At 41.5% G+C, this 13,989-nt stretch overlaps 2 protein-coding genes across 3 annotated transcripts; both read left to right on the plus strand.

Moving 5' to 3' along the window:
* The first annotated feature begins 4,164 nt into the window (after window positions 1-4,164).
* On the plus strand, window positions 4,165-8,751 carry LOC115693509 (probable protein S-acyltransferase 6). 2 transcript variants are annotated; one of them, XM_056314207.1, is made up of 6 exons: window positions 4,165-4,497; window positions 4,650-4,827; window positions 5,781-5,963; window positions 6,198-6,515; window positions 7,328-7,561; window positions 7,927-8,751. In XM_056314207.1, the coding sequence occupies exons 2-6, from the start codon at window positions 4,717-4,719 to the stop codon at window positions 8,473-8,475; spliced, it is 1,395 nt and encodes a 464-aa protein (XP_056170182.1). In that variant the 5' UTR covers window positions 4,165-4,497; window positions 4,650-4,716; the 3' UTR covers window positions 8,476-8,751. The 2 variants fall into 2 exon arrangements, with proteins under 2 accessions (XP_056170182.1, XP_056170181.1); XM_056314206.1 differs by lacking the exon at window positions 4,165-4,497 and having other exon boundaries at window positions 4,559-4,827.
* Window positions 8,752-9,531: 780 nt separating this feature from the next.
* On the plus strand, window positions 9,532-12,222 carry LOC115693518 (ubiquitin-conjugating enzyme E2 27). The gene is made up of 5 exons (XM_030620544.2): window positions 9,532-9,831; window positions 10,452-10,500; window positions 11,144-11,303; window positions 11,399-11,488; window positions 11,796-12,222. The coding sequence occupies exons 1-5, from the start codon at window positions 9,654-9,656 to the stop codon at window positions 11,901-11,903; spliced, it is 585 nt and encodes a 194-aa protein (XP_030476404.1). The 5' UTR covers window positions 9,532-9,653; the 3' UTR covers window positions 11,904-12,222.
* The last annotated feature ends 1,767 nt before the right edge of the window (window positions 12,223-13,989 follow it).

The following is a 13,989-nucleotide window of genomic DNA, read 5'->3' on the forward strand; positions in this document are numbered from 1 at the left end:
GACCCTTGTCGGATCTGGCGTGGGCTGACCTCGCTCGCGATGGCTAGTCTTGCTCGAGGCCAGCATGCTCCACCTCGAGCCTCGGGGGAGGCTTGGGGGGAGCCTCGCCCGAGGCTGGCGAGGCTCAAGCTCGTCGGGATTTGGCGAGGTCGGCCCTTGCCTCTGACCGTTCACAAGAAAACTAAGTGGTTGTGTTGGAATGAAGATGGTGGTGAAGAAGAAATAAAAACCTTGGGGTTGCATTGAATCAATACATGAGAAGCAGCTCCAAGCCATGTCCAAAATGAAAATCGTCAGAAGAAGGTTTTAGATATTCTTTTCCTGCTTAGACGGATGAAATTCATAATCGCAGCAGAATTTAGCAGTCAGAGAGAACCATATTGGGCTACATAGAGGGCCAGATTTGGAACAAGATAAAGCACCCTAAAAGCCCAATTACCTACCCACGCCCTTGCGCAGAACTACTTCCAAGGAATTTCACAAGAAGCAATGCACTATATAGCATTGTGATTAAAGATTTGGGAAAATGACACAAACAGTCCCTGAACTTTGACCTAATGTGCAATTTGATCCCTGAACTTTTAATTTATTCAATGTAGTCCCTGAAATTTAGCCTGATATTCAATTTGGTCCCTGAACTTTTAATCTGTTCAATGTGGTCCCTGAATTTTTAGTATGTGTTCAATTTAGTCCCTGAACTATTTGAAAATGTTCAATGTAGTCCTTCTATTAATTCAAGTGCAAGGACTACATTGAACATTTTTATATAGTTTAGGGACTAAATTGAACATGTGCTAAAAGTTCAGGGACCACATTGAACAGATTAAAAGTTCAAGGACCAAATTGAACATTAGGCTAAAGTTCAGGGACTACATTGAATAAATTAAAAGTTCAGGGACCAAATTGTACATTGGGTCAAAGTTTAAGGACTGTTTGTATCATTATCCCTAAAGATTTAGCTGTGTCCAAGAAGTGGGGGGAGGTGAGGAAAATTGGGGGTGGATGGGGAATACTTTGGCTTTGTCCAAGATTTGTGACTTAAGCTCAATGCCCACGATTGATTAAATAGATTGATCATTTGCCTTGTGAAATTGCGAGCTCAATGCCTAAATTCAAATCGACATGCTATTGATTATTTGTACCTTAGAGATGGTATTAATAAGGTATCGAAAGCATCAAGTTGCGTTAAGAGGATATCGGATTGCAATATAAATGAGATGGATTCACCACCGACATCTCAGTCTGGTGGCAAGGGGTGTGAAGGGTCCAGGGACTCGATCTGGTTCGATCCCAAAAAATGTCAACGAAGTTGTCATAACCAAAAAAAAAAAAAAGATTCGAATCAAATGTAAGCTTGCGAGTGATGTCATGTTTATCGCAAGCGACCGCGAGATCAGTGGGATACAAGTTGGGCGTATCCTAAAAAAATAAAGTGATATTGGACGACAGCACCTCGCGGACTACAACTAAGGAAATTGTATCAACTGCCTTTAGGGTGATGCCCTTTGTGACGCGAGTCTCTGGTTGGTAGACAATGAATTCTTAGACCCCGTCTACGGTATATGTTGCATTCATAACATACGTGTGTTCACGTGTTCGCTTGATTGTCACGTCATTGACATGAGATTGTTTAGTGCCTAGAAAATGTGAATTTAAATGAGGTCATATTCATCAGTGATGTACGAGTTATTATAATAATCAAATTGAAGCGGAGCGGAGTTGTGACCGTCTAGGTGACCCATTGATTTTTAAAAAAATTATCTTTAATTGATACAATAAGGGAGAAAGATCTTCCTATTTTAGATTTTGAGAATTATTTATGGAGCGAGTGGTTGCTCACTTCTTACTTATAATTTTTTCAGGTTAAAAGGTACTGAAGTTGGACATTTTGATCTTTAGGTAACGATTTTGGAGGACTTACTTTTGGTTTTACTAGTTCCATTCTGCATATAGCTACTAACGTGTACATGGTGTGTCGCTTGAGGTTATACGTTGCTCAGGAGAAATAGTTATTCATGTTTAAGAATAAGTACTTCTTATTCGATTAGAATGTTAGCTAAAAGTATGGAGCTCCTCCAAATATATAATTGACTGATATTATTGCTAATTAAAAGGGAAAAGTACCAAAAAAGTTATAAACCTGTTGTATCGGTACCAATTTAGTCTCAAACCTTTCAATTGAACCAATTTTCATTGTAGAATAACTTCTTTTTGCTTTTTTACTTTTTAACTAGATTTATTTCAAATAAGATTTCATTATAGTACACTAAAATTGTTTTTGTTATATTTTATGTGTTTAGGAAACTTAACATTATAACGTCTTTATCTGCCACATATTAGCCTTAGGCCTATAAAGGGGAAAATTATCTAAAAAGTCCTAAACTTATTGCACTTTTGCCAATTCAGTTTTGAACCTTTTAATTGTGCCAATTAAGTTCTAAACATTTTCATTGTTTTGCCAATTGAGATGATCCAACCAATTTTTGTTGGAAATTGTTGATGTAGACGCCAACTGTCCGACATGGTACGACTAGCACTGACGTGAACATTTTTAAATAGTATTTTATTATTTTTATGTTTTTTTCTTTCGTTTTCTTTACTTTTTTGTTTTTTTTTGTTTTTTGGGGTGAGAGTCGGTGAGGGTCGTAGGCTCTAGGCAAGGGCTGCAACACCCTCACCCAGTACTGATGAGGGTTGCCAGCCATCACTCCAAAAAAAAGTAAAGAAAATGAAAAAAAAGAAAAAACCATAAAATTATCAAAATATTATTTAAAAATGTCCACGTTAATGTAGGTTATGTTACGTAGGGTGGCCAGCGTTCACGTCACCAAAATTGATTGGATGGACTCAATTAGTAAAGCATGAAAATATTTAGGACTCGATTGACATAATTAAAAAATTTAGGACTGAATTGACAAAAGTGCAATAGGTTCATGACCTTTTTGGTAATTTTTCCATCATCTAGAGCATTCTTTGCACATCTCTATTAAAATCGTTTATTTCTTTTGCAACATATATACACGTCAAGAAAACTTTCTAAAGACTCTCTCGTTAAAATACTTAAATTTTTAAAATATTAACACGCGAAGCTAGTTATTCACATAGTAGAAGTTATTAGGTGAATGCTCTATATATAATTGAAGGATTTTGGACATTTTCAAAAAGTTGGTTCCCTATGAACATATATGAATTCCACCAGATTTGACGGTACACATTGATTCTAATAGATAATGCATGCACGCCTAATAATTCTTCATATTTAGCATAACCCAGCTGTGGCTAATTCTATGAATATACCACATAAATTATGTTAGGAAATAATGGGTATGGCTAATTCTATGTTTATAAGACATACCGCATGTTATGAGATGATGATCATGGATGCATATGGTCTTAGATAGGACCATTTTAAGTATAGAAAATCTCTCCCATCAAACTTATTATATATGTAGTGTCAAACTATCTATCCAACCAAATGAAAAGGATAACTTATAACACATGCCAAATTGAGATTCAATGGCGCACAACCGGATCCATTTAACTTTTCACCTTATAACACCAGATTTTAAAGATGATATCTTTTTATCGCCTCTAGATGTATTGATGGACTTATAAGTAAAAATATCGATAATTAGCAATCTATGCCACATCGTACCGTAAAATATCGAATTCGTATGCATGCAAGTAACCCTTGCTAAATATTGTAGAATCATAAAACAACAATGCCTAATTATTCCGTCTAATGAAATTAAAGTAAAATTCCGCGAGTTATAAGCACCAAATTTTTTGTCGCCGCACGACAAAATACACAGCTTATAGACGTACGAATATCATATTAGACACCATAAATCAAGTATGTTAAGTTTAAGAAAGGGAGAAAATCAAAAAAGGAAATATGAGAAAAAAGAAGGAATTCTTAATCGCATTGGCAGGCCTTTCCATGTATTATCTCGAGACGTTCCATATACGAGCCTCTTCAAACTGGACTCTCATTGCCATCGATTACTAATTTTCCATTCGCGTATCTCGTCTGGACGGATTTCTCTCGTCATCGGTGCTGTCGCGCACGCGCCTATCTTTATGGCAATCATATGTCTGTGTACTTTCTTGGTTGGGTGACTAAATAGGTTTGGTACTTCTGGGTGTCGGAACTGACCTGTGCGAAGGGAGAAGTTGAATATTCGGAGCAATTGCAGCGAGCCTGAGGTTGGAGTGCGCGAACGGGTCGGAATCGGACCGTACCGTGGCGTGGGACTCTGTCCAAACTCCAACATTCCTCTGCCCAAAAAACAAGAGACACGGCAGCAGACAGAGAAAAAACAAAGGGGGCAATTTGAATCTGTTAATGGTTAGAATTGAATGCGAGTGACGGAGTCGCCGACCGCCGTGACGGCGACATTTGCCGCCGCGAGAGGCGACGGTCGTTGGGCGGAACCCGACGTCCCAACTCCGATTCCTCCGAAATTTTGAACAGTCAACCTCACATCACTATTTCAGGTTTTTTTTTTTTTTAAAGTTTTTCTTCCTAAAAAAAAAGGGGGGAGCCGCCTTCTCTTGACCTTTCTCCTGCTGCTCCCCTCGAATGGGACTCCTTCAATGCCCTGCCTGATTCTTCCCGCCTTGCCATTTCGCTCCGTTGACTCCTGCAGATTGCATTGCGCAGAGACGCGGCGAGAGAGAGAGAGAGCGAGGGAGGGAGCAGGGGAGGGGAAGAAGATGATGGCGGACGCAGTTTACCCTCCTCCGTCGGCGGGCGCCGCCGCCGCCCCCCACGCCCCCGGCGGCGCGGGGTTCGTCCGAGCGTACAAGGCCTGGGAGGGAAGCAATGTGAGTGTTCGCCCTCGCTTACTTTCGATCGCAGCCAACTTTGCTCCTTCTTAGTTCGATCGCTTCTGGATTTTCGAATCCCGCTCTCGTACACGGGGTCGGAGCTTCGCGGCGGATCGCGCGAGCTAGTACTGGTTTTTGATCGTGTGCATGTTCTTCTTGCTGTGGCCGTAGTCGCTGAGCAAGAAAGTCGGATTGACCCGAGGTGTTTCTGGTCCGCTGAATCCGGTCACCGTTCACTTTGGGTGGTTTTAATCTGAACAAGAACGTCAGTGTAGTGTTGTTGTGTTTCTTAGTTCCAGTCAAACACCGTGGGTTAGAGGTGCAAGTTTTCGCTGTTTGATAGTTTCCTCTTCTGCCGATTTGCGCGGGATGTATTGCATGCTAGTATGTGCCCATGTACAGAAATGATCGAACTTTGCTCTATTTGATGCATGTTGAACTGTGTTTTGAGGCTAGATCACATACCAGCATGTAGGCAACGTAATCATACCAGTTAATCGCCGATGAAGCATGAAAGTTGGAAAGGTTCGACTTCATAGATAATAGCATCGATTCGATTTGCATTGGCATAATGGGAACACAAGGAGGATTCCCCAAATACTGCAATTGGACATGACTCTAGGAAATGTGGAATAGTCGAAGAATCTCTCCAGTGGACAGCTGATGTGGCTTAAACTAGGCACAAGTCGTTGTGTTGCTGCCGCCGAGATTCCCGTAGGCATGCTCATTGTCCTCATAGCAAGGAAGTCTTCATATAGCATGTCCTGTCCTGGTGGTATTCATCCGGAATTCTTATTCAAATCATGATTAATTCTGTCGGGGCAGGATAATTGGGAAGTGCTAACTCTCTCGAGGGTTTTAGTGTTCTTTGACCCACAGCTGGCTGCCCTACTAACTTGTATATATTTCATCTACTCGGCATATTTATGTTTGGTTGTTCCAATTTGCAGATATTTGGTCTTCAAGGGAGGCTAATATTTGGACCTGATGCGAGCTCTCTTCTCTTAACTCTACCGCTTATCATTGTTCCTGTCGCTGTTTTCTGTAACTTTGTTGCCAGAAAATTAATTAATGATTTTCAGCATCGCTTGGGTATCTCAATAATGGTCATTGTTCTTGTATTGACTTTATCTGTAAGTCTGGTTCCTATCTACTTTAAAATTTCCTTTCTGCATTAATTCGAATTTCACTTAGTAAAGCTTTACGACCCTCATATATTTTCTATTAGGTTGATGGCAACGACCGGTCAAATTAGTTTGAGATATTCTTATATAGTAAAGGATTTATAGATGGAAGAAAGAACATCAGCTAATCCTTCTGGTTTATTTGTGCTGTCCTCTGATATTTCTTTGTATCTGTCCCATCAGGTTCTGATTTTCCTTCTGTTGACGTCAGGAAGAGATCCTGGTATAGTTCCTCGTAATACTCACCCACCAGAGAAAGCTAATATTGATGAGAATTTTCGAAACGAGGATGAGAATTCTCAAAACCAGGAAGGCCAATCTTCAAACGGACTCACCTCACGAAAGAAAGAGGTGATGATCAATGGAATACGAGTGAAGCTCAAATATTGTGATACTTGCATGCTATTCAGGCCTCGTCGATGTTCTCACTGTTCAATATGTGACAACTGTGTTGAAAGATTTGACCATCATTGCCCTTGGGTTGGGCAGTGCATAGGATTGGTAAGTTCATCTTCGTATCAGTTTTGTTGTTGACCAATTGTAAAAAAAAGCTAATGTAAGTAGAAGATAAATTGAAAAGAAAATTTCAAGTTTATATTTTGAGCAGTGATCCACCCGTGCCATGTACTTTGCTGCAGAGAACATGTCAATGATAAAATGTTACAGCATGTTGTCAACTGTTTTTCTTGTGGTAGCAGGAAGCAGGAAGGTTCATTACATTGCAGAAAATCATTTTGGATGGTGAAAGTGTAAATTGATTGACACAAAAAATTTTCTGCTTCAAAACATAGTCGGAACAAATGCTTTCTTGAAAATTAGCCAAAATAGATTCTGCAGCTGTAATCTTTTAGCCAATTACCTTTATATACTCAATTGGTTTGGGTTTTGTTTAACCTTATTATGTAATAGAAACGCCGAACAGTAATTAATTGGGAAACCTTTTGGCGTCTCAGCAGGTAATTTTTACCAATTACCATATCAAGCTTTATACTTCCCATCATTACATTAGACTAAATATCTGTAGTATCTGTTGGGGGTACACTGGTAGTTTTTCAAATATGTGGGTTTCGACCTGTTGCCCTCTTGCTCAGATGAAGTTTGTCTAATTTGATCCAACTAATGATACGACTACTATGGGCTATCACACCTAATGCCCTCTTGCTCAAATGATGATTGTCTGATTTGATCCAACTACTAATACAAGTACTGTGCACTATCGCATATGTGCTGTGAGAATTACCACTACTGCTCTAGAAAGTTTATTAGCTAGTGGCTGTGATGTTACTGAATTAGGCTCTTTTTCCCTGTGTCAGCGGAACTACCGATTCTTCTTCATGTTCGTTTTCTCTTCAACTCTTCTCTGCATATATATCTTTGGCTTCTGCTGGGTCTATATAGCTAGAATCATGGACGGCAAGCAAGTCTCAGTCTGGAGAGCATTGATCAAAAGTCCCGCCTCCATTGTGCTGATAATTTACACTTTCGTATCAGTTTGGTTTGTCGGAGGCTTGACTGTCCTCCATCTTTATCTCATCAGCAAAAACCAGGTTAGCAATTTTTCTCAAGTTATAGCTGCATGGTGAGTTTGGGAAAATTTTAAAAAGTAGCTTGGGACACCCAAAGGCCTTTGAGCTGCTTCGGACTTGGGGCTTGGGAAAGGCAAGTTTTGGGTTCAAAGAGTTTCATAATAGATTAAGCAAGCACAAAAACTTCCGGTCAATAGTCTTGGGGAGTTGAAAGCTGCTTTTCAAAGTTTTTCCGGACTCACCATCTTGTGGATTATACCTCTCTTTTCCTGTATTTTACATGTCATGGCAGGAGTTGCCTTGTTATGATGAAAATCCAAGACATCAGTTTCTCATATGATATGACATGTCCTTTGATGCTTTGCAATGTTGATGTGCTCCTGCAGACTACTTATGAGAACTTCAGGTATCGCTTTGATCGACAAACTAACCCCTTTAATAAAGGGGTCTTAGGAAACTTTAAGGAGGTATTCTTCTCTCCGATACCTCCATCAAAGAACAACTTCAGGGCTAAGATACCAAAGGAGCCTCAGTTTCCTTCTCAAAGAATGAATGGTGATTTTGTTGGCCAGAAAATGAGCAAAGCCGTCGCTGACATAGAACTGGGGAGCAATCCAAGCTGGGATGGCTCCATGAAAGACTTTGTAACTGTTGACAGAGAGATCTACATTGATGATCGAACAGAACATGGTGGGGGATCAATTTCTGAATCAAAAAGAGTCGGTAAGGTGAATTTACCAAACGAGCCTCAACTTTCACACCTTATGGAGGTTGGAATTACGACTTCTAGGACGAGTGAAGCCATTGCCAATACAGAAACGGAGATGAATCCGGCAGGAGATAGCGGAAATGAAATTATTATTGGAAGGACTACGGATGGTGGTTTCGAAAATGATCGTGGATTGATTGATTCGCATTGGAACTCTGAGGGGTGAGTGCAGGCTGGAATATGTCTAATGAAGTTTTTGCATTGCCAACTGGAGATGATGAAATGGGACATCAGAGATTTGGAAACCTTTGGCAGATTCATTAGACTTTCTGAATCGGAAAAATATCTACTGTTTTATAGCAAAGATAAAAGAAGACGATGGATATGACAAGGGTATTTGTTGTAAATGTTACTGTAAATATGGATAAGCTGTCAGCAAAGAGCTACAGTAAGGCAGCAATGGTATATAACATGCTGATACGACCTCCTTTTTATTAGACTATTACCTTAATGAGACATTCCATGATTGTGTATTCCCTCAAAACACACTCTGGTTGTGAGTGTGTGGAGCTCACTTGACTAGGATCCTGAGTCTTGGACCAAGCCTTCGCCGGATTGCGTTCTTGTCAAGTGTCGACCTCCATTATGTTCTCATGGATTTCATGTATTACACTTTCTTTTTTTTTGGTATTTCAGAGGTTATTTGAGTTGTTCCTGTCTGGTCTGCTTTTTTGCAGCATACAAAGATAACAAACATGCCTGAATTGCGAAATGGGATATGGTTTTATGATTCTATTTGATCAAACAAACGTGGACTGACCGAGTGAAGTTTTTAGGAAGCAATTCCATAGTGCGTATGCAGAATGATGACATATAGTTACCGGCGAAGGCAAGAAAATGATCAATGAAGGCCCACGGATCAATGATCTCTTGTACGAGACGTGGCATGTTGTTTCCATTCCGTCACATTTGATATGATCGCTGGCAATCGTTGGTGGGGATCTTGCCATAAAAATTCCATGCAAGAATGTCCAAGATGGACATACAAAAGCTTTGCTAGACTCGCCATCATCTTTATCGAAAGATTGTCGGGTATACTTCGCGTTTAAGAAATACCCAACTAGCCTTACATAGGTATCACGTTTGAATTCCAAAACTTCATAGATGGGACCATTTTGGACCTTAATCGAATGGATTTCAATAATATTTCCTTGTCACCCACCGAAAGTGGACCATTTTTGCAACGAGCATGACGACGCTCCATAAAGCGAAGAGCCCCCAAAGGGCGTTCAAATCTCCCTTTCTCTCTCTCTCTTGACACGATCGCCTTTTCCTTCGTTTCCTTCCGGTACCGGGAGGAGGAGGTCGCCTAGGGTTTCGTGTCGCTCCGTTCTGAGGCCGAAGATGATCGACTTCGGCAGGGTGCAGAAGGAGCTCCAGGAATGCAGCAAGGACTTCCAGGCGTCGGGCATCAGGGTGAGCCCTAAAGCCGACAACCTCGCTCGTCTGGTCGGCACCATACCCGGTCCTGTCGGCACCCCTTACGAAGGCGGCACTTTCCAAATCGACATCACCCTCCCCGGTACATTCCCGCCCCTTTTCCGATTACCCCGTCGTTTGCTCGGAGTTTCCCGAGACTTTTGTCTTGGGCACATTCCTCGTATGTCGTTTAGGTTCTTCCTCCGGTTTCGGTATCTGCTTTGGTATCGCGCGGGAGTGAGAGCGCCGATAGGGGCCATCGTTTTGGGTTTCAAGACGATGCGATTGTGTAATCTCTGTGGTTATTGGACCGAAAAGGCAGGTGAAGCGCGAGTTTTTAAGTCATAAGCTTATTTGTGATCGTTCCCATTGTCCCGAGGATGTTGGACTCCCTCGCAGAAACTGAATGGTACTCGCCATTTGTGTGTGCGCGTGTGTGCCGGTGGGAGGGTGGGTGGGTTGGAGGGGATCCTCCTTAAAAATGGCAAAATTGAATTCAATACAGTGATTTAGAAAAACTCCAATGTCTGCAACGCAGTTTTCTCTGTTCTGCGCTGTTATGTGTTCCTTTCTTTCTCGTTCATGTGCTATAGTTTAGTTTTCTGTTGTTAAGTGCAGAAACAGATACATTTTGTTCTTGCATTGTATTGATTGATATCAGAGACATTTTGTTCTTGCATTGTATTGATTGATATCCACCATATTTCCTTTTTCTTGGTGCAGATGCATATCCTTTCCAGCCCCCCAAAATGCAATTTGCAACCAAAGTTTGGTAGGTTGTAATCTTGTTTGCTACTTTTTTCTTGGCGTTAATTGGTAATGCATATGGTAGCTAATTTGTTGTTCTTGAAAGATTAAATCGAACCCCAAACTACATCTAGTAGTTGTATGTGTATGATGGTTGCTGAGCTTGTGATGGGCACTCAATGCTGTCACCCTAGTCAAGTTGGATAACCAGGAACCAAAGCAAATTGCGTGCCTTGATTATGGCTCGTTCATTGTTCATATTTTGTGAAACTCCAGTCTAGTCCAGATTCCTGACCAAACCTTAACCATGTAAATCCTCTGAAATAACCCTGTTGATATCCTTATCATTTTTCATCATTGTTTCTGTGCTTTTCTTAACTTGAGGCCTAACCTGTTTGTGTATCTTTTAACATTCCATTGAAACAGCATCCCATTTAAATGACTCTCAAGCTTGAGTTGGGTTTCTCTCTGTACTTAGCGAGCACTAAATTCTCTTTTGTGAAAGTTTAATTAATCATAGAACATTTTCTGGATCCAATTTGAGGCCCCTCATTATCTCATTACGTGTGGATTAGGAAGCTAAAATATGAACTCTAGATGTAATAAGTTGCTAAATCAAAATTGAGATTGACAGATATAAGGATTGTGCGCGTAATTAAATCGTGTAGGCACCCTAATATCAGCAGCCAAAGTGGAGCGATTTGTTTGGACATCTTGAAGGACCAATGGAGCCCAGCACTCACTTTGAAGACTGCACTCCTTTCTATACAAGCATTACTCTCCGCCCCTGAACCTGATGATCCTCAAGATGCGGTGGTAGCACAACAGGTTCCCTTCGCTGCTGGCCTTGTCCCTTTGTTTTCATATTTTTGCTGATGAAGTTAGTTGTAATATAATAAAGTGTCTGTATAAGGATATTACAGTATCTTAAAGACTACCAGACATTCGTTGGCACAGCGCGATATTGGACTGAAACCTTTGCCAAGACATCTGCCCTTGGGGTTGAAGAAAAGGTAATGCTGCTCTGTATATTACGTGTGTGTGTGTGTGTGTGTGTGTGTGTGTGTGGTTGAAGAAAAGGTAATGCTGCTCTGTATTGTGTGAAGACGAAAATGTGCATTTATGTGTGCTCTCGTGTATATTACTGTGAAGGGAAAACATTAGAATGCATTTCTGTAAGATTCCCAACCAACATGAGTTTGAATTTTCCTACAGTATTCGTGAAACCAGGTTTGCATCACTTAGCAGTTATCACCACAGCATCCTTAGTGAAAATATGCTTATATGACGGCACTGGAATAAGTCAGTTTTCTGATCTAGGTACAACGACTGGTGGAAATGGGCTTCCTTGAACCTCTTGTGAGGAGTACACTTGACGCTGTTGGTGGTGATGAGAACTTGGCTCTTGAAAAGCTTTGCTCTGCCTAGGGTTCGACAACTACCGAGTGTAAAGTTCCTTTGCAGTGTCCATGATTGAGATCCAATAGTATAACTTGCAAAGATTTAATTACATGGAGCTCACCTGCTCAGCTAATGCATGGTTTTGGATGCTGTGGACTATAGCGGTCCTCCTTATAGACAAGTATCTATGCTGGATTAACTAGTTTAATGACTTGATTGACTGACAACGTGTAGTGATGGAAGTGAATATAGTTAAGAATTTTGATGAGGAGTTGTGATTATGAACTCCTGCTAATGAGAAAGGGGTCTCTGTTGAAATGGGAGCTACTTCTGCAATTGGTTAGTATTTTTACTTTGGCAATGAATGTGGTTGTGTAGTTGGTTCACTATTCATAAATCATTTTAAATTTCTGAACCTGTGCACTAATCGCATCGAGTATTGCGCCAGGATTTTCTATTGGTGGACTTCTGAGTTTGTTTTGTAATGATCGTGCCTAATTGGTTACATGGGAATGGGATATATGCGGTGGGATTGGATCACTGCATTTTGCAGAATAAAGTCTGTGCGCTGAATGTCGCATGTGGTAGCTGGAAAATTTGGTGCCATCTTCCTTTTTTTTCCTACAAAAATAGAAATCAATACTTTGGCATGTAACTGAGATAGAACCTTCTCTTCCACACTGGAAATTTATGCTAACCTCTTTTGTCAGCCTGCAGATAATTTTCTCTAAGCTCATTTTCATACTATGTGAGAGATTATTTATTTATTTATTTGGTCAAGAATGTGAGAGATTATGAAAGAATGAGTTCGGTTGCTTTTGACATGAATTGGTCTGAGTTAGCGAGATCAAAATAGTTGCCCGCCTTTCTTTATGTTTTGTTGATTTGCAGCTTGTGATGTTGGCAACTTGGCAGTCAAGTGAAACCTCACTTTTAATGAGACATCAAATTTTGGACTGCACAAAATGCTGTAAACACACCTCTCTCTCCTCTCTCTCTCTCTCTCTCTCTCATGTGTGACCAGCAATGCTCCTTCTATAAGGAGACTAAGGGCCCGTTTGGTAACGTGCCAAATAGTGAAAATTTTCTTCGAATGCTCTTCTATACTTCGCAATAGTGAAAATTTCTTTTGAAATAGTTTGGGAACAGAAATGCGTTTGGTAAACTTTTTGTTCCTCGGCACATTTTTGCAAAAATTTGTGTCGAGAAACAGTTTTGGAAGAGAAACAAGAAGTAAAAAAAAGTTGCTTCTTGTTTATCGGCACAATTTTGAGAATCAATTTTTTTTCTTCTTTTTCTTTTTTTTCTTTTCTTATTTTTGTGTTGTTCTTCCCTAGCGAGCCGGGCCGATCACCGGCGACCGGCCACCGGCCCGGGCGGGAGGGCGAGGGCGTCACCCTCGCCGCCGGGCGAGGCGGGTCGCCCTCGATCGAGCGAGGGCGAGGCCTCGGACCCTCGCCGCACGGGCGAGGCGGCCTCGCCCGAGATCGAGCGAGGCCGAGCCTTGCCGTCCGCGACCCACGGCGAGGTCGGCCTCGCCGTGGTCGCGACGGCGAGGCTCGGCCTCGCCCAGATCCGGGCGAGGCCGAACCTCGCCGTCTCGGGCGAGGCCGGCCTCGCCATGGGTGGCGAGGGTCCAGCCTGGCGAGGCCGAACTTGCGAGGGCGCCTCGCCCCGAGGTCCGCCCCGGCGAGGTCCGCGACGACCTCGCCCTTGGCGGCCGGCGAGGTAGTGACACCTCGCCGGCCCGGGTGGCCGGTCGGCGACGGCCATGGCCAAAGAAGAAAGTAAAAAAAAATTAAACAATTCAAAAATTATTAAAATATTATTTGGGAACAGAAATTTTGTGTAGTTACCAAATGCATTTCTGTTTTTTTCTACTCTAGGAATAGAAATTTTGGACAGTTTATCAAATACCCAGAAATTGTTTCCGGATACAGAATAAAAAAAAATCATTTCTGTTCAGAAATAGCGCCCGGGCACAGAATGGTATTCATGCGCACCCTAAATAAGCAAATCAAAAGGATTGCGTTGAACTGAACGTAAGATCTTTTCCAGTAAGAGAAAAGATGAAAATGTACATAATTAATCAGTAGCAGCGATAAACGGTGAT

Source organism: Syzygium oleosum, unplaced genomic scaffold, assembly GCF_021117445.2.
Source record: "Syzygium oleosum isolate NSW1041296 unplaced genomic scaffold, Sole_v2.1 Sole_v2.09, whole genome shotgun sequence".
NCBI lineage: Eukaryota > Viridiplantae > Streptophyta > Magnoliopsida > Myrtales > Myrtaceae > Syzygium > Syzygium oleosum.

Coding starts and splice junctions, on each gene's coding strand:
- LOC115693509 (XM_056314206.1), top strand. CDS start 4,597: ATGCCCTGCCTGATTCTTCCCGCCTTGCCATTTCGCTCCGTTGACTCC. Junction 4,828..5,780: donor AGGCCTGGGAGGGAAGCAAT/GTGAGTGTTCGC, acceptor TCCAATTTGCAG/ATATTTGGTCTTCAAGGGAG. Junction 5,964..6,197: donor TTCTTGTATTGACTTTATCT/GTAAGTCTGGTT, acceptor CTGTCCCATCAG/GTTCTGATTTTCCTTCTGTT.
- LOC115693518 (XM_030620544.2), top strand. CDS start 9,654: ATGATCGACTTCGGCAGGGTGCAGAAGGAGCTCCAGGAATGCAGCAAG. Junction 10,501..11,143: donor CAATTTGCAACCAAAGTTTG/GTAGGTTGTAAT, acceptor TAAATCGTGTAG/GCACCCTAATATCAGCAGCC. Junction 11,304..11,398: donor ATGCGGTGGTAGCACAACAG/GTTCCCTTCGCT, acceptor AGGATATTACAG/TATCTTAAAGACTACCAGAC.